The following is a 19,014-nucleotide window of genomic DNA, read 5'->3' on the forward strand; positions in this document are numbered from 1 at the left end:
GAGTCATTCAATTACTCATCACATTTTGCAATTCAATTTAGATTTAGAGGCTCTGTAACAATTTATTACATATTTGAATGCCAAAAAGAATACAGGTTGCTGTGAAAAACACCAAAGCACACGTAGTAGTCCATATTTGGAGGAATTACATACAGTTCAGGCTACACTAGTAATTTTGAATAAATATGAAACAGTTCAGAATTTTAACATGAACCCTAGAGAAAGAATGTAACTCAAAAGACATCAAAAAACAAAGTCATGTAAATGAAGGGGAAAGAAGATACATAACTGTAGAAAATTACATGTGTTTTGCCTTATACCCATAGAGATTAAAGGGAAAAAAATCAGGTACTAAATAACTGACTAGCTAAATAGGATGACATCCAAAAATTTTTTCAATCCTAGAAATTATACTCCTCACCTTTTTTGTAAACAAGAGAACAAGGACTTAGTAGTGGACACATACTACCAAAATATTTCAAGATAATAATAGTTCAGGGAACTAAAATATGGCATTTAGCAAACTCTAAAAAAAATCCCAACCCCCTAATTTAATATTCTTGCTCCGAGAGCTGGGTCTAAGAAAATAGAGGGCTCAATTAAATTCACAAAGATGTTCACCATAGTTAAATCTGTAATATTAAAACCTGGAAATACTCAATCCAACATTAAGGGAATAATTTTAATGAATTATGCAATAGTAACAAATATTAAACAGCACTGAAAATAATTAGGATAACTATAGAAAAATAGAAGAATGCTAATGAAGCAATGTTACTTGAAGTATGATATCAAAAAGAATACAGATTTTTTTATTCCAAATAAATAAAAAATATTATTCACACAGGTAAAAAGGCAGTAATATGTAAAATGGAAAGTGCTACTGTGATGGAGTGGTTAGATTATTGACAGAATTTTGTTCTCTACTGTTCTCTAAGTTATTTAATCCACTAATACTTTTAGGTTTTAAAAAACTTGGATACTAAATGAGGACACATTTGAATTGATAGGGCTGGGGGATTTCATGAAACAGAAATGAAAAACAGGAATTGCATTTAGGGAGAGACTAAGGAAAATAAATACAGTGACGAGAACAGGAGTACTAGTGGATACTATGCAACAGGCAGCACTGTATTAGGCTGAAGCGAGGTCAAGAAGGGAAAATAAAAGATGAGCAGAAGATTGTCACAATATTGGGTAAAATACTCCATCAAGTCCATAAAAAAATGTGAGAAGAACAAGATGAAAGAAATTTCTCCCACCAAATGAGTAAAGACAATGGCAATAGGATTTATCTGAGAAACAGACAGAATAAAACATAGAAAAGGCATAGTAATCCACCTGAGTAATAAACAATAGCCCCCTCCCCATTCTTTGGTTAATGAGGAACAAGAAGAATCAGATGGACTTAAGAGATAAGAAAAAAGGCTATTTACAACTTCTAGTCTGATAAATATTCAACCTAGAGGGAGAAAAAAGGGAAGAATCAAATATGAAGTGGTCATCTAAAATAAAGTATTTCCTTCTATATGCACAAAACACATTTCAACGCTCACCTTTTTCTGTATTATCTGCCCCAGACTCATAACCACAAATGAAAAATTATCCCTTCCAAACAGTAAAATGCAGAGCAGTGAGTATATTATGTTACCTTTTATCTAAGAAAAAGAGAAAAATAAAATACATACAAAATGTTTAAAAAAATTAAAGGATAAATTTAAAAACTAATCAAAAGAAAGGTTACCTATCAGGGAAAGACAAAACTGTAGATCAAAGGCTGACTTCTCACAACACATCTTGTTTTGTGGGTTCGACTTTGGAACTACATAAATATTTTATGTAATTATAAATAAAATTAGATTAAAATTTTTTTCAATGCAATTCATAAAAACAAAACAAAATTAAACAAACTAACTTAACTGTATACCAAGTTAGAGCTTAACCAAAGAGAAAAAACTTACTTCAAGTGACTTTAAAATATAGTAATTTGACTGTATATCCTTGGTGGGAATACCCTAAGAATCAAAAGGACCATATCAAAATCTTAAATTCTGTTAAGCAATTATATTGTTAGTTGTCATATTGTTTCTTTTTAATTTTGAAACTATTATACATTACAGGGTAAATCAAATATATAATTTTATTAATTGTTAGAAACCATGATTTTCAATATAAGAGGAAGAAAAGACACAATTAGACAAACAGAAGAACAAAGAAATAAAAAACATAACTTTAAATTGGAATTGGTTAATACCAGGATGATGATATACTTCTTCCTTGATAAAAAAGGACTCTAGCTCTGTCCACAGAAAAGCTTTAGGAACTATAACTAATGCTGTAGCAATGACCATCACCATGGTCCCCAGATTGTAGTGTACAAGATGAACAGGAACAATATGTCATACCACAAAACAAAGAAGCTATTAAGAACTAACTTGGTTGTGTCAAAAGAATTTAGAAGCCAACTTGCAGAGGCTCCCACTGTAATAGACTGGACAATTTGAGCACCAAAACAGTATCTGCAATGGATTGACAGATATCTAAAATCTTAATGATATGGGGAACAAAACTCTCATTGATCACTGAACCAAGTCATTATCTGAAAACATATAAATAAAAGGGAACAATCCAGCACTCATCCTGCTTTTCCTATACGAATTATACCTCAGGGTAATCTACGGTAATAAGGAAAGTGCTTTAAGAATTCCAGCTAATAAATGAAGAAAATAAAGACAAAATTCATTTTGCAATTACCAGTAAAATAAAGATACAGGTAAAAGTTATCAATAGCTATAAAAACATTTGGTAATACTTGTATCTACTGATTAATGTTAGTATCATTAGCAAGAAACCAGGAATTATGTGCATCATAAAATCATGCAAAAGGAAGTACACATGTGCACTTACAAGTACACAACAGGACTACCACTTATAAAATGTTCATTCCCCCTATGTCCAAAAACAATCAGACTTGAATCTGATCAAGTTTCTTGATTTAACTACCAGTTTTATGGAAATATATGGAGCAGGAGAACTTGTTAAACCACACCACGGCAATTAAAATCAGCAAAATCCAGACTACGGGAAACTCTCAGGAAAAACGACCAATTTCTTCAACAAACAATTTGCAAAAAGAGGGGGAAAAAAGGGAAGAGAGACCTATAAGTTAATAAAGACATAGCCATATCAATTAATGTATAGATCTTATCAAGATCTTAATTTTTTTTTAATTTTATGTTATGATCAAGGAAATTCAGCTACTATTTTATTATATGTAGAAGTTATTGTTAAAAATTCTAGGTGTGAGAATGGTACTGTGAGTTGTGATACATTCTGAGGTGTTTATAGCTGAAATTACATGGTATTTGGGATTTGCTTCAAAACATTCCACGTCAGGGTTAATATAGAAAAATAGCAGGTACAGATGAAACAAAATTGACCATGTGTTACTCATCCCTGAAGCTGAATAATGGGCACATGGAGGTTCATTTTATTATTCTACTTATGTATGTTTGGAATTTTTCATAATAAAAAATTTTCAATTATCCTGTTCTGTAGATGACCAATTCAGAATAACCATTCTAATTGGTAGAATTTAAGACTTCCCATATTTCAAATATTGAGTTCCTTTCTCTTCCCACAGCATGAACAACCACACATTACTCCCTATCTTTGGAACCATCTCTACACTTATAAACATGGAATCACCCACCAAGTTACTGCTACTAAGACTCTTCACCCGTACCACCAGCTGCCCCTACTAGAATAGCCAGAGATAGATATATCAGCTCTAAAACAGTGTCTCTAGTCCCCAGCAGAAGCAGACACTGAATGCCCTTGTCCCCTACGTTCCCACACAGGAGCTGATAAAAGAAACCTTGCAGTCAGAATCACAACTGCAGTTTATATATTATCACTTCCAGTAAGATTTACCTTTTTTAAAAGAAAATACCTTAATTTCTTAGCACTTACAATATCTAAATTAAATCTGTCAAAATAATCATACAGTTTCCTTGAGTATCTACATTCAGATAGTTTACTTTTACATCACTCATGCTCTACTGAATTCCAGTGAATTTACAAGAAATCTCTGTGACGTCTTGTCTAGCACTCCTAAAGTGACTTAAAGCTCAAAGAGATACAGGATGCTAAGAAGCAAAGGAGAAAATAAGGAAGTCATAAGTTCCCAAGAGATTCTGAAGACACTTGGAGAAAATTAAGAATGAAAACCAGAAGCATGGAATATTCATTTTGCCTAAAGTTATTTCATTAGTAACCAAGAGAAATACCTGTCTTATCTCAAATAATAACATTTTCCTCGGAAGAACAGTAACCCTAAACAGTAACACTGCAGCAAACAGTGTAATGATTATTAGAAGTGGAAAAACAACTATCAACGGATGACAGTTTTGATACAGGGGTCAGTAAGGTAAGGAAACAGGTGGTCTTTCCTTTTCTCACCTTCAAATTGTGAAGTGGTGAATTTGGATCATGTTTGCAACCAACATCTATACAGATTTTCTATATAAAAATCATTTCTATTTTTAATAATACTATATTTTAGTTTACTACTACACAGATAGAAAGATTAGAATAGTTTTTTTAACTTTTTAAACTTTAAGGTAACAAATAAAATTTCAAGCATGTTATTTCCTGTCATTGAGACATTAAATGGGTATTAGAGACAGAAAATGACAGATGCTCTCACATTCTGCCAATGAGACCTATAGAGTGAGGGAATACTGACCACATCTGCATCTTATGTAACTTACTCCTTGCTAACAAAGTTTTATGGAATACACTAAACTCATCAAAGCAATTATGAAAAACACTGTCTGCATTCACTACTAGTTCACAAACTAGGATACTTCCAAGTCCTGGTCTATCTTAAGCTATACATTATGCAAGTAAAATTCATTGAGGGAAAAAAGTACTAAATATTGTTCTATATAGCTTTCAAGCTCTCTCTGATAGACTATGACCATCGGTATATTAAATAGTTCCCTCTGATTCCCATCTTAGGACTTAACAACATTGTAAAAAGAAAATTCTAACAGTGTGCTACTTGCCTTTTCTACGAGGGAACACAAAGATACAGAAGAGAGCTCAAGAGAATTAAGCTAACATGGAACTGAGGTTCCCACATTTCCTTTCCTCTGCTATTAAGCAGCAACTGTCCTTTAGCTCAGCCTCAGTTCCAGTCAATACCTCCCATCATCCACCCATACAGAAAATACAGGAGACTGAAGAAAAGGTGAATGGCATGTCCTTGAAATCATCCTCTTCTCACTACTTCTCATCACTGGGTCACTTACTTTGAAGAGGTTGTCTACTTAATGTTTTTTCTGAAGAACCTGTAGTAAAATAATGTCATGTTTCTCACTGAAAAATTTCATTACATTAAAGATATTTGTATATGCCTTTGAAATTTGTTGTGACAAGATTTAACCTGCATTTTGTGAATGTTAATTGATTAGGTGACTAGGTACTGTACATTTGAAAAAAAATCTTACAGTAAGCATATTAATATAAGAAAACTGAGAAAACCACTATCTTCACAATCTCAAACTAGGGGAGGGGATGTGGTAATCTCTGACATAACAGTCAGGACCTTCACACTTCAAAGCAGAAAAACACACCCACAAAGTTTTCTTCAAAATTCCCATATACCACAGGGACAGAATTATGTGGTGAATCACCACTTACCTTGTGCTACTGTTGACATGACCACAGACGGTGTGGAAGAAACCACAGCTGTTACTGCAACTGTATTAGGAATAGGTGATGGTGTAGAACTGCTGCTGCCACTGCTGCTACTACTGACCAGAGAGGACTGTGAAGCAGTTATAACCACTGGTGGCTTCTGGGTTGTGGAAGCAATGACTGATGTTGGTACAAGCTTAGTGACTGCTGCATAGTTATGGGATTTGGAGAGAATGTTGGGCACGAAGGTTGAACTTGGTGATGTGGTCACTATGATAACCTAAGGAAGGTAAAATAAGTTATTTTCATGTACCTACTATATCCTAATGTACCTAGACTCATTGTTCTATACAATTCAAAATCAGTTTATGAAACATGATAAAGTAATTCAAGAAAAAGAAATTAATAACTAAAAATAAATGAAAGCTTTCCTTTACTGGTAATTATCAAAATGTATTTAAAAGAAACAATTTTTACCAACCATACATTTTAAAAGAAACATTCAATGCTGTACAAGATACAGCAAAGTAAGCATTTCAATATACCACTTAGGGAGTATAAATTGGCACAATTTGCCTAGAAAATAATTTGGATAGTTATTCACTTATAAATATTTGTTGAGCATCTACTATGTGCCAGGCATGGTTCTAGATGCTGGGGATAGTGGAATGAACAAAACAGACAAAAGCTCCTATTTTCATGAAGCTACATTCTAGTAGGGGGAGAAAAACAAAACAAAAAAGTAAATACATGTCATGTAGAGAGAAATGGAAGAGACAATAAAGCACAGTAGGAAATAAAAGAAAATGGGAGTGATGTATTTTTTTTATAAAGTGTTCAATGAAGAGCTCTCTGTTAAGGTGACATGTGAGCAGAAACTAGAAGTAGGTGTGTGAATCATACTGCTACCTAGAGGAAAAACAAGAACATTCAATGGCATGGGGAGCAGCAAATTTAAAGGCTCTGAGGCAGAAGCAAGCTTGGTATGTTCATAAAAGTTGAAGGACCTACTGAACAGGATTGGAATTTATAAGGTAGAGAGTAGTAGAAGGCAGATTCGGGGAAATAATGGAGGACTACATGATATAAGATCATGTTGACAGTATATATCCTTGATATGATATGACAAAAATGGCACTTTATCTCTGTGGTCTTCCTTCTGAAAACCCGTAACTCTAGTCTAATCATGAGAAAAACATCAGATAAACTGCAGCAGTGGGGCATCCTATAAAATACTTGACCAGTAGTACTCCTCAAAACTGTCAAGGTTATCAAACACAAGGAAAATTTGAGAAACTCCCCAAGCCAAGAGGAGTCTAAGGGAGCAATGACAAGGATATGTAATGTGGTTTCCTAAAACAGGAAAAGATAATAGGTAAAAACTAAAGAAATGTGAATAAACCATGGACTTTAGTTAATATTAATGCATCAATGTTGGTTCATTAACTATAACAAATGTACCATACGAATACAAAATGCTAATAGGAAAAACTGAATGCAGGGTATATGAGAACTCTCTGTACTATTTTCTAAATTTTTCTGTATATCTATAACTGTTCTAAAAAATAAAGCATTCTTTAAAAAGCATTACTCTATCTGCTAGGGGAAAAGTACAGTAGGGCAGAGACAGTATAAACAGGGAGACAAATTAGGAGGCTCCAGCAATAAACCAAGCAGAGGTGATGGTAACCAAAATGTGTGTGGCAGAACTGGTGAAAAGTGAACAGATTCTGAACATATTTAATTTAAAACCAACAGGATTTGTTCATAGGTTGATACAGAGACTGGAGGAAAAAAAGAGGCAGGAAAGAGACTTCAAGGTTAGCCAGTATGACTAGAAAAACGTAGATGATACAGGGACAAAGCAGAGAGAGAGCTCAGACAGAGAGAATAAAATAGAGCAAAGGACCTAAGGTGGGAATTAGCTTGATGTATTTGAAAACAAAAAAGAGAGCCAGTGCAGCAAGAGCATATAGGGCAAAGAGGGACTGCAAAAGTAAGTGGAGTTCAGATCAAATTTGTAAACCAGAGTCAAGAATTTAAATTTTACACTGAGTATAATAGGAAGCCACCTTTAAATAAGGAAACAATAAAAGTTGATTTACATTTTAAAAGATCATTCTAGCTGCTATGTGGTGAGAGGTAAGTGTAGAAGCAGCAAGACAAGTAAAGAGGCTATTGCAGTTGACTAGGCAAGGAATGATAGAGGCTGACTGGACTCGGTGTAAGTAGTCGAAATAAAGAGAAGTGATCAGATTCAGATTATTTTAAAAGGTAGAGTCAACAGAACTTGATGTATGAAAATGACAAGTTAAGGAAAAGGCAGATTCAAGATTAGCTCCTAGAGCTAATATGCATTAGCTTATTTAAATCTAACAATCCTGTGACACAGATACTATTATTATCCCCATTTTACGGCTGAGAACACAAAAATCATTTACCAATCAGTAGAATCATTTTTATTCTGGGCAAGTGTAATGGTGGTTTAGTGATACCCAAAAAAAGCAGTGTCTTTTTCTTCTTTCACCAAAATTACTTTTACCTACCTGGGACAGAAAATTGTTTTGAAAAATCCAAAGACTTTAAGGGAGAAATTCTTGTTCATTTTTATATCAGTCTTAAAGAAGGCCTGAAGTTAAATCAGTCAGCCAAAACTTATTGAGTATGGCTGTATTCAGTACCTGCATCTCAAAGAAGCTTTGACTATATCATTGTTATTATATACATCAGTGTTACAGAGAATTCTAAGATATAAGTACATGTCCATTACTTTAAAGAGTTTGTTGATTACTGGAGGAGTCAAGAGAGATATACAAGCCTTGATCAGCAAACACCTATATAGCATTATTACAAACACAACCACCAGCCATCATATAAACTGAGAAGTAGATCAACATGGTAAAAAGACCAGAAGTTAAGAGTCAAATGAAACTGAGCTTAATCCTGCCTTTGCCACTGACAAATGGCAGGCCCCTGAACATGTTAAAAATCTCTGGGTTCCAATTGTTATCTATAAAATAGGGATAATAATACCTACCTTGCAAATTATTACAAGGATTAAATGAAGTAATGGTGTGAAGCATCTAACATAGTGCTAGGCACATAGCAGGTGGTCAATAGTTGACAGTCGACAAATGGTACTTATTAGTAATTTATTATTACTATTTAATAAATATTAAAAGGGTATCAGTAAAGGCATTATAGATCAAATAAATCTGGAAATTATTTTAATGTAGTCTATTTTTGTTTCATTAAAAAATTTTATGTATCTTTTCCCCGAATTCTGATACCTCTGAGAATCCAAAGAACTCACAGCTACTACAGCCAAACCAGTTAAGAGCAGTAATAGCAATTAGGTTTCATATTTGCCAATTCTGAACTATTAGTAGTAGCTTCCTAGAGCACAGTACTTATAAGGACTCTGAGGCACAGATGAGGATTCACCAAGGCTTGGCAGGAAAGTGTGCCACAGTTAATTAGCAATGTCTGTCATGTGTAAGGGAAGGAGAAGCATTCACACTTGGGTCAAATATTTGCAATTTCAGAATTAGAGTATGTATGTAGACTTCTAACATTAAGATAACAACATTCAAGTAAAATAAATCTAGAGTGTTTAAGAACATGTCTTAGATTACAGATACAAATGATAAAATATATTTTGAGATTTCAGTCTGCAAGTTGATTTCTAATCTGAAAAGGGGTTATCCAAAATCAGAGATCCACCTTGAGGAAAATTTACTTGTACTTTAGCTGCTTGTTACAACAAGGGAAATAATGGGATTCTGAAACCAAGTGAACCAAACAGTGTTTATTCAGGCCATAATTTAAATTACTGACCTTCTAGCACTCACAAAAACTCCTTAAGAGTGCTGGGACTTGCACCCTAAGGATAAAATGAAAAATATCAATCAAGCATGTGAAAGCATAAAGCTATATTCTGTTGCTTTGTTTATATAAGTGCTGTACCAATGTTATACTTAAAATGAAGGCACCACATTAACACAGGTGGAAACTTGTCTACCCTGAAAATATATGACCTATCTGAATTTGAATTAAGTCCACAAATTTATAATTATACTTAATGTAAAAGTCACTTTAATTAAAATAATTCCTAAATTGACTCACATAGGGTTTGTGAGAAATCTAAGGTGAATGGCAATAGCCTTACAGAGATTTCAAAAAATCCAATTACTCAGCAAAAGGAAAACAAAAAATAAATAAAAATCCCAAAGGATATCTATTAGTCCTACCCACACTCAGCTTGTCCATGAAATAACAAAAATTAATGGCATGAGTACACATGAAGTAAGAGTACAGTTTTGCATCTGAAACATAATAGACACTCAGGAAATATTTGTGGAATGAATTGAGTCTAATTTTTAATTTGTTTTAAATGTTTATTTTTTAAACACAGTAGGATAAATCTAAGGTTCTGAGCCTATAATTTCATAGTATGACTCAGGAATATCTCTGGAGATAAATATGTTCTCTTACGAGTATCACAAGTCTGATAACCTCAACTATCCATTCTCAGTTGACAATGCAGAAAAAAAGAAACCAATTAAAATATGACAAAGTTAGTGAATCAAAAAAAAAGTTCACCAATTTCACTGATGGGTGAGCCCCCATCTACTGTAAGTATTTTTATATAGGTCTACCAGGAAGATTGGACAGCTAATGTTAGGTGACATGTACTGAGCACTCATCACATGCCTTATGTTAAGTACTTTTCATGAATCATCTCATTTAATTATTTAGTAAACACTATCATTATTTTTGTTTTATAAGGAAATTGAAACTCAAGAGAGGTGGCAGAGCCAGTACTGGAACCAGATATATTTATTCATTATTCATTCATTCATCCTTCATTTAACGATTATTAGTTAACACCTACTGCATTCCAGGCACTGTTCTAAACACTAGGGAATAGTGATAAATAAGACAAAGTCTCTACCCTCAGTAACTTATTCTCTATGGTAGAAACAGGAAATAAACATATATGTAATATAATGTTAATAAGTTGTAAGTATAATGAATAAAAATAAAACAGAGTAAAGGAATAAAAGGACATGGTTTGGAGGTGGGTGTCTTTTAGCTATACCTTCGCTACATTATTTCTCAAACACCAAATTAAAAGAGCAGATGAGAAGGGGGAGAAGAGAGAAGAATTACTGATAGAATGGATCTAGCAAACAGGGCAGTAAAAATATTACAAAAAGTAAACGTAAAAACCCTTAGAGATAGTAGGCTGATGACACCTAATACAGGGCTAGCCCAGAAAGTTATAATTATATTATAATATAATATGAGAAGTGATAGTCAGAAAGATTATCTTGGAGTCATCAAATACAAATGCAAAAGTTATGTTCAGTGTACCATTTAAGAAGTCACCAAAAATAGTAAATTTCTACATATTAAGGGGAAAGCTTCAGTTAACTGACAAATTCACTTATTTGGAACAGCTCATTCTCAGTGCAAACAAATTTTTTTGTAAAGTTCACTGACTACATTTATAGATGAGCCCCCATCTATTGCAAATATTTTTATATAGGTCGACCTATATATAGGTCCACCAAAGAAATGTGGAAAGTTAAAAATGTTAGGTGACCCTGCGTTCCATAAAATACCTGCAAGGGAAGGAACCTAACATTTTTTGAGCACATACATTATATTGCAACTTAAAATACCCAATCTCATTTAATCCTCACAATAACCTTATAAAATTGGCACTACTCTCATCTCACAGATGGGTAAACAGATTTAGAAAGACTAATTTATCTCAGGTCATACTGGAAGAGCTGGGGTTCCAATTCAGGTCTTTTTGACTATAAAAATTCTTACTTTATTTTTAACACTAAACTATAATGCTTCATCCTAAGACTGAAGATAGAAATATATTCCACAGATCAACTCATTATCATTTCTAGTTTAGTAAGAAAATTATAATTTCTTATATATTATATAATGACATCTTTACGGGTAATTCAAGGAGGTTCTTTAAATGGATGTTATCATGGAACTGAATATTCAGAAGTAGGGACAACCACCTATTGAAAATAAGAATTTACCTCTACTCCTTCCCCCAAATCCCTCTAAAATAGTATGAAGGTGTTTATTTTTAAAAGGCACATAAACCTATGTAGTCCAAATGGAAAGGAGACAACAACTATCAAGTTTTGGAAAGTGGAAAACAAACAGACAAGTAGTAACCAATCAAGCATACCCAGCAAGTGGAAACCTAAGACAACAAACAGAAGAACAATAAACAAGACAACGTTCAAAGAACCCCAGAAAGACTCAGGAACTCAAGAGTACCAGATACTTCCAAAGTATGGGTAAAAGTGGGACTAGAGAGAGGAAAATTAGTTGAAAATCTGTTTAAGCAGACTTAAGATCCCCAGCTATCTTCCCCCATGCTAAAGGAAGACTAGGAAAACTTATTCGCTTGAGGGAGATAGTGAATCCAAGGGAATCTGATGATACCAGGCTAAGGGGGTGGATGCTATGCTGAAAACCAAGGGGTTAAGTAAAATCTACATACTGAATGATGAGACTATCCAGCCCTCTCCCTCCCTTTACTCCCAAAATATTAGCAGACAAGTTTACTACTCTAGGCAGAAGACTGGAAGATTCTTCTCTGAGGAATCTGGCCAGTCCATGAAAAAGACTTCGTGAGAGTAACAACTAGTAGAGGTAAAGGGGTAGTAGGTGGGTCTCAACAAAACAGTCCAGCTAAGTCAACCTACAATGAAAGTTACCATCAACATGCCCTCCCCTACACACAGAGATTTCTGTCAGCTTCTTGGTACCCATTTCCATATATAAGCAGACAACCAGCATTTAAGGAAATTGAAATGACAGAGATCAAAACAAATAGATAAAAGAAATTTATAGGCAAAAAGAGAGAAAACATGAAAGAAGAAAACATCAAAAAATTATCATGAATATCATCAGAAAAGAGAATACAGTGACTTTATGAGAGAGCAGGATGCTGGGTTTTTTTTTTAAAGGGAACCTTCAGACGACAAGAAAGAGTTACTAGAATTGTAAAGTATGATAGCAAAAATGAGAAATTCCAGAGAAGTAATGAAGAATAAAGAAAATACTTAAAGAGCATTTACTATGTGTTAGGCTCTATTCTAACAGTTTGTATTTATTATCTGACTTACTTATACCCCAAAACCCTATAAAATAGATAAAGTATTTTCCCTATTTTACGAGAGAAAAAATTAGGTCTAGAGTTTAGATTTCCCAGTAAATGGCAAAAAATGGGACTCAAATTCAGGAAGTTTAGTTCCAAAATCCAGGCTTTTAACCATAATACTATAGTAGAAAGAAAAAGCAAACAAATGAAAACTGGGAGTGAGAAAGATTAAAAAATTAAAGGATCAATCCAGGCATTCAACATGCAGAATAACAAGTGATCCAAAAAGAGACGACAGAGAAAAATCAAAGAAATAATTCAAGGAATTTCCCCAAACTGGAGGATATGAGTGCCCAGAATGATAGGGGCCATTGAGTGTGCAACCCAGTGAATAAAATAAAGACCCACTCAAAGGAAATTTACCTTAAAATTTCAGAACCCTGACAGTTAGTAAGAGTTTTCTAAGAGAGAAAGAGGATCGGGAATTAGAATATCACTGGGCTTCTTAAAAGCAATACTGGAAGCCAACAGCTAACAGAGAAATACCTTCAAAATTCTCAAGAAAATAACCTCCCACCTAGAATACTTACCTACCTAAACTTATATCAAGACAGTAGGAGATTAGAATAAAGAAATTTTCAGTCTACCATGCAAGGTCTCAAAAATTTTATCTTCCATTGCACCCATATACAAAAAAGCTACTAGATGATGTGCTCCAGTAACTTAGTAAATATCAAGAAAGAAGGTCAGAATGATGGTGAAAGGGAGATTTCAGAAATAGAGATGTAAAACAAGACTAGGGTACCAACAGCATCCAGATTAGTATGGGAAGTTAAAGGGTTCTAATAACATAAAATTGACAGAATACTGATGATTTGGACATACTGAGAGAAGAGTTTAGAAATGAATTAATGATAGCATATAAAGAATAAAAAAGAAGATGCCAAAAATTAGTCACTTAATCATATCCTACCTTTCTTCTATGAAATACATAACTCTGACAATTTCATTACACTGGGAATATAAAAACTAAATTCCTAAAGGTAAAGTTATCCAAATAAAGTCGTTTAAAAAATCCCTTATATTTTAATTTTTTTCCTAGTGCAATCACAAAAATAAAATATAACAAAAACCTTAAAAGATCTGCTAGCTGTGTCATATGAGGCTAGTCATTCGGCATCTCTGAGCCTCATCTACAAAAATATACACAAAAAGTGAAATAATACTTATCCCAAAGCTTTATGTGCAGAATTAAAGAAAGAGATGTGAACATTCCCAGCATAATGCCAAGCACATAGTAAGCACTCAGTGCATGTTTGTTAAATCTGAATCATACTGACTGAGAGATTAAAAACAGCAATTGGCAGACAGAGACTCCCTCCACCACATACCTTCTGTGTTGTTGTGTTTGTCGTCTGTGTTGATGGTTTGGTGAAGGTTATTTTCACAGGAGACATGTGGGGTGGTAAGGAGTTAGCAATGCTCTGCATGATGTTGCTCATCTTGGGACTGCCACTCACAGGCACAGTGATCGTCTTTGAGACCGGAACAACAGCCTTTGGAACTTCCTTCAGGACAACAGGGGAGGAGCTAGAAGAGTTTGTTCGCCTTCGTTTTCTGGGTTTTTCATCTTCATCCGAACAGCTAACACCTGAAAGGCAATAACAATATTGCATTTACAGCAATCCAACTTTGCATTTTATACTTTATTTTAAAATCAATACGTCATCAGTCATCCTTGACCTCTCCCTTTGCCTCATGCCCAGTCAGACAGTAAGTCCTAACAATCCTCCCTCGAGAAGCTATCTCTAAATGCCTTCCTTTTCTTTAACCCTAAGGCCATGACAGGCCTTCCTATTGCCTGCCTGTCTTTTAGCTACAACCTTCTAAAAGGTGTCCATGCTTCCAATCTCTCCATTTCTATTCTACCCTCCATCCTACTACCAGTTATAAAATCTCACATCTAATCACGTCAATGCCCTGCCTCAAATCTTTTAGTAGTTTTTATCTCCCTACAAGATGAGGCAAAAAATAATTACTGTATCATTCAAGGTCCCATATCTCTCCAAGAACACAATACCCTCTTCCACCCAACCCTACAGACACCCTTATGATCCTGGCAAAATGAACTGCTCACCATTCCCTAAAGCCATCTTATCACACATTCTACCCATCTGGAGTCTCTATATACTATTATTCTTTGGGGAATACCACATACCATCAATGACCTCTTCATCATCCTTCTATCATCATCCTGCAAGCCATCTCCTCAGTGACACTTTCCCTTACTCCTTTAAGCAAAGCTAAACCATGTCTCCTCTGAGCTTAGAAAGTACTTCATACATTCTCTTCTGCAGCACTTACCCCAGCAATGTGGCTGTCGGTCTGCACATCTCCTGTTATTAAGGGGCTCCCAAAGGGCAATGAATAAGTCTTATTGGTTTGCTTCCCTGGTATAGTGCCTTGCACATATGAAGTTAGATGAATGAATGATTGTATCTCAAACTAATGTTGCCTGTGTAACTTCTGAGAATAAAGCAATTAACTTCCTGTTACTTCAAATTATGTGTCATGTGAAATGGTTTCTTCATGTTTGGGATTCACTTTCAATGTTTTAAAAAAATGATCAAAAACTAGATCTCCACAATTACTTTAAAAGACTACCTTGGCTAAATCCACAGAAATCAGAAATAAACTTAATGAATAGCCCCAGATTCTTAGTTTTTTCTTCATGTTCTAAGGCCTCAATTGTTTCTGTACTTTTCAAAAAATCAAGTGAGAAATATAAAACTTTGCAATATACATAGAAAATCTCTACAGAACAGACATTAAAAAAAGTATACAGCATGGATCATGAAATTGGTAATAAAATATAACTCCTAAATGTTCAATTTTTAGACTATAATTGAAATAAAGCTGACAATGACCTATAATCCTTTCTAAGACAGTAAAGTCCACAATTAAAAGCTACAAAGAAATCAAGTTTATAACTAAACTGAGAAAAAGAAAATCAAATATTAATGATCTCCAGTTGACATCAAAAGCAAAACAATGCTGACATAACAGACATTAAAAACAAAAAATGAACTGGATATCAAACTGTTTCACAGGGTAGAATCAAAGGGTTAAAAACTGCAAATAAACTTCAAAAAAATTATAGTCAACTAGAAATAGGAAAGATGGACTCTCTAGAATGCTTCACTGAATTTAACAATTGGATGATACATTATATAAGTAATTTTTAAAAATACTACAAAGTTTTTAATTACAGGAGTTAACACTAAATAAATCACATAAGCACATTCCTTTAGTTTCTATTCACATTTCTAATCCGTGACAATCAAAACAAGTGAACACTGTTTCAAGGCAGATTCCCCACTGAAAACAAAAAAGAAGTAATTTCTCAACCCCCAGAACTGCTTAAAAAGCAATATATACCTAGTCACATGTGAAAAAAGGAATTCTTTACAACCTTCAAAAACTAACCACTGCTAATAGCCAGTGGACCAATGATTTAATCCAGATCTAATCAGAGCCTATGCTGCAGCTTTTAGCCAAGATGGCCCTGATAACACTGAGAATATCACTTACTTTTGACATAAACAGTACTTCCACTTGGCAAGACAACTACATTGGAGGCAGGACTGGCAGGTCTTGGAGACTTAACCGTTGCTATGCTGCCACTTGGAACAGGGGTAGAGGTTGGGGTTGACGTGGTACTTGTGTAGGAATAGCAAACCACTACTGAAGGAACGATAAAAAAGTTTGCTGTTAACTTTTGCCAAAACTGTCCACGCATACAGAAAAATTATTTTTTTACTGCAGGCCAATTTTTACATTTTCATGTAATCAGAAGTTAGAGGCCACTACTAGGTACTAGGTCCACAGATTAAAAGGTATTAATAACCTTTCCTGAAAATCATCACTTAAAACTGGGTTTTCCCCAAGTATTTAACAGCAGTCTACAGGTGACATTGACCATGGAGAAAAGCAATGTTACAGAGAAACCAAGTTTAAAACTGAGAAAAATGAAAATCATTATTCATTCATAGCAGGAGTTGGACAAAAGGCATGTACTTATATTCCTTTTTAATACTAATAGCAGTATCAATGATGGAGTGATGGATAATTTTTCCCTAACCATAGCAATCTCCAACTTGGCTACTGGGGGGAACCAAGGTAAGGCTTGTTTATTATAAATCAGCTCACTAATCACTTGCCATCTAAGCAGTGCAATAATAGCTAAAGTAATGACAATATTATATTTGAATTCTTAAATAACAACAAGCAAGAATAGCTCATAGGCACTATTTACTGAGCTCCATGATTTACGCTAAATCTTTTCCATATGTTATCACTAATTCTCAAAATACAACATCCTGATTTTAAAGATGAGGAAACTGAGGCTCACAGAAGCTAAATTAAAAGACTTGCTGAAGGTCACAAAGCAAGGAAAGAGCAAACTAGGATTCAAACACAAATTTGACTACTGAAAGTTGTGTATTCTTTCCACTCTAGCAGAATTGGTGAACAGAAAAGATAGAAGTGGGAAAAGAGGAAAGATACCTCTCCTGCAACAAAGAAACCAGGAACTCAATGGAGACCAAGTTCACACACTGATAACTGTCTCTCAATATAGCTTCCTTCAGCCTAAAACAGAGCCTGGCATGTGTGAAAAGAATATCTCACACTGCTCCACAACCCACTGCAAGTCAAGAAAAGACAATTCCCCAAAACCATCTGCCAATTGCTTTATTTTCAGGGTCATTTTCATGTTAACACCAAATTAAGCTACTAAAGTCAACCCAAATATACGTTCTCAAATTTAATATTACTTTTGGTGACCTCAGGAGAATCCAAGGATTTTTTAAAGTATGTGTCAATTACTAGATTAAATAACAGTAAGAAAGCCTTCTCCATCTGCCAGGTAACCCATAATAGATTCAGCACATTGCTAGAACAGAGAAGCATATACCATTGATTCCAGACAAAAATGGAGTCTTATTTCTAAAGTATCAGTTTCTCCAGCAGCTAAATGACTTCTATTATTTTTACTTTCCATGTCACCTGTTAAGGTCTTTTATTCACTAACAAGATACACTGATGTCAAAAATTCATTCCAAGAAGCTTTTTGCAATTTTGTGATTAATATAATTCACACTTTGAACAAAAGGGATATTTAATTTTGGCTGAGACTAAAAACTTGGCAGTTTCTAGTTTTAGAACAAGAGTTGCTCACTATATTTTACAACCTTTAAACACTGGGACAAAAACAGATGAAAAATAAGACAACTTTTCTTGAAGAATCTAAGAAAAGTCATCTCTACATATAGAAATATTCCTCTACTCACCTTCCTTGCTTCCTGTTTCTGCAGGCACTGGAAGAGATGCATTGTGCTGGATAGCTGCATTGGCAACAGCATTAGCTGTTACAGTGAAGGCGGTTTGGGGAACCAGCCGGGGCATCAGAGGTACCAATCGACGACCTTCAATGGACCATTCTGAAGAGCTATTAGGTCCAGACATACTAAACAAAAAAGAAAACGTTGCTACAAGAGTTCTCAATCGCTAAAAATGAATCAAATATATATATATACTCAAATATAACTTTTTAAATTATAAAAAGTACTCTGAGTGAACAGGAGAGGCTTTAAGAAAGCAAGATCAAAATTATGAATAATAATCAGAATTCCAGAAATTTCACACACACTTAGATTTTTACACATTTTATAATCTGAATCTTATAATGAACATAGTTGAAACTATGAAAAATTTTCCCATGACTTCTAAATAAATATTGACATTATATTCATTAGTTTAAATCCAATATTGCTAATAAAAACTTGTACTTCTACTAACTTTTAGAACTTAATATTGTAATTAAGCTAAAAAGGTAAAAAGTACTCATAATTTTAAAAGCCAGATTTTCCTTAATTAAGGCTGGAACTCACTAAACTTTGGCAAAATTATCCTAACTGCCTGCATGGCCAGAGGTTCTAAGGCTTTCAAACAAGGGAAACTGAGGCAGTAAACGAGGGAGACTATAGGTACTAAAGGATAGAGAAGAGGGTTGTGTATATCACTGCATGTGTCACTGACAATGTGTTATATTATTACCCTTCCTGTTAAAAAACAGACAAGATCTGAGGACACTGGGAGAAACCTGC

The 19,014-nt window shown here is 34.2% G+C and overlaps 1 protein-coding gene across 12 annotated transcripts in view; it reads right to left on the minus strand.

Moving 5' to 3' along the window:
- EMSY (EMSY transcriptional repressor, BRCA2 interacting) overlaps positions 1-19,014 on the minus strand; it is a 75,866-nt gene that overhangs the window by 43,860 nt on the left and 12,992 nt on the right. For 9 of the 12 annotated variants that reach the window (XM_006203314.4, XM_006203312.4, XM_031681368.2 and 6 more), the window contains 4 exons: positions 18,199-18,374; positions 16,439-16,591; positions 14,239-14,498; positions 5,707-5,983 (listed from right to left, as the gene is read on the minus strand). In XM_006203314.4, coding sequence (XP_006203376.1) covers positions 5,707-5,983; positions 14,239-14,498; positions 16,439-16,591; positions 18,199-18,374 — 866 coding nt within the window. The remainder of the gene's footprint in view (positions 1-5,706; positions 5,984-14,238; positions 14,499-16,438; positions 16,592-18,198; positions 18,375-19,014) is intronic. The other 3 variants (XM_006203315.4, XM_031681370.2, XM_031681373.2) reach the window with 2 other exon arrangements.

This window comes from Vicugna pacos, chromosome 10 (assembly GCF_048564905.1).
Source record: "Vicugna pacos chromosome 10, VicPac4, whole genome shotgun sequence".
In the NCBI taxonomy this organism is placed as follows: Eukaryota; Metazoa; Chordata; class Mammalia; order Artiodactyla; family Camelidae; genus Vicugna; species Vicugna pacos.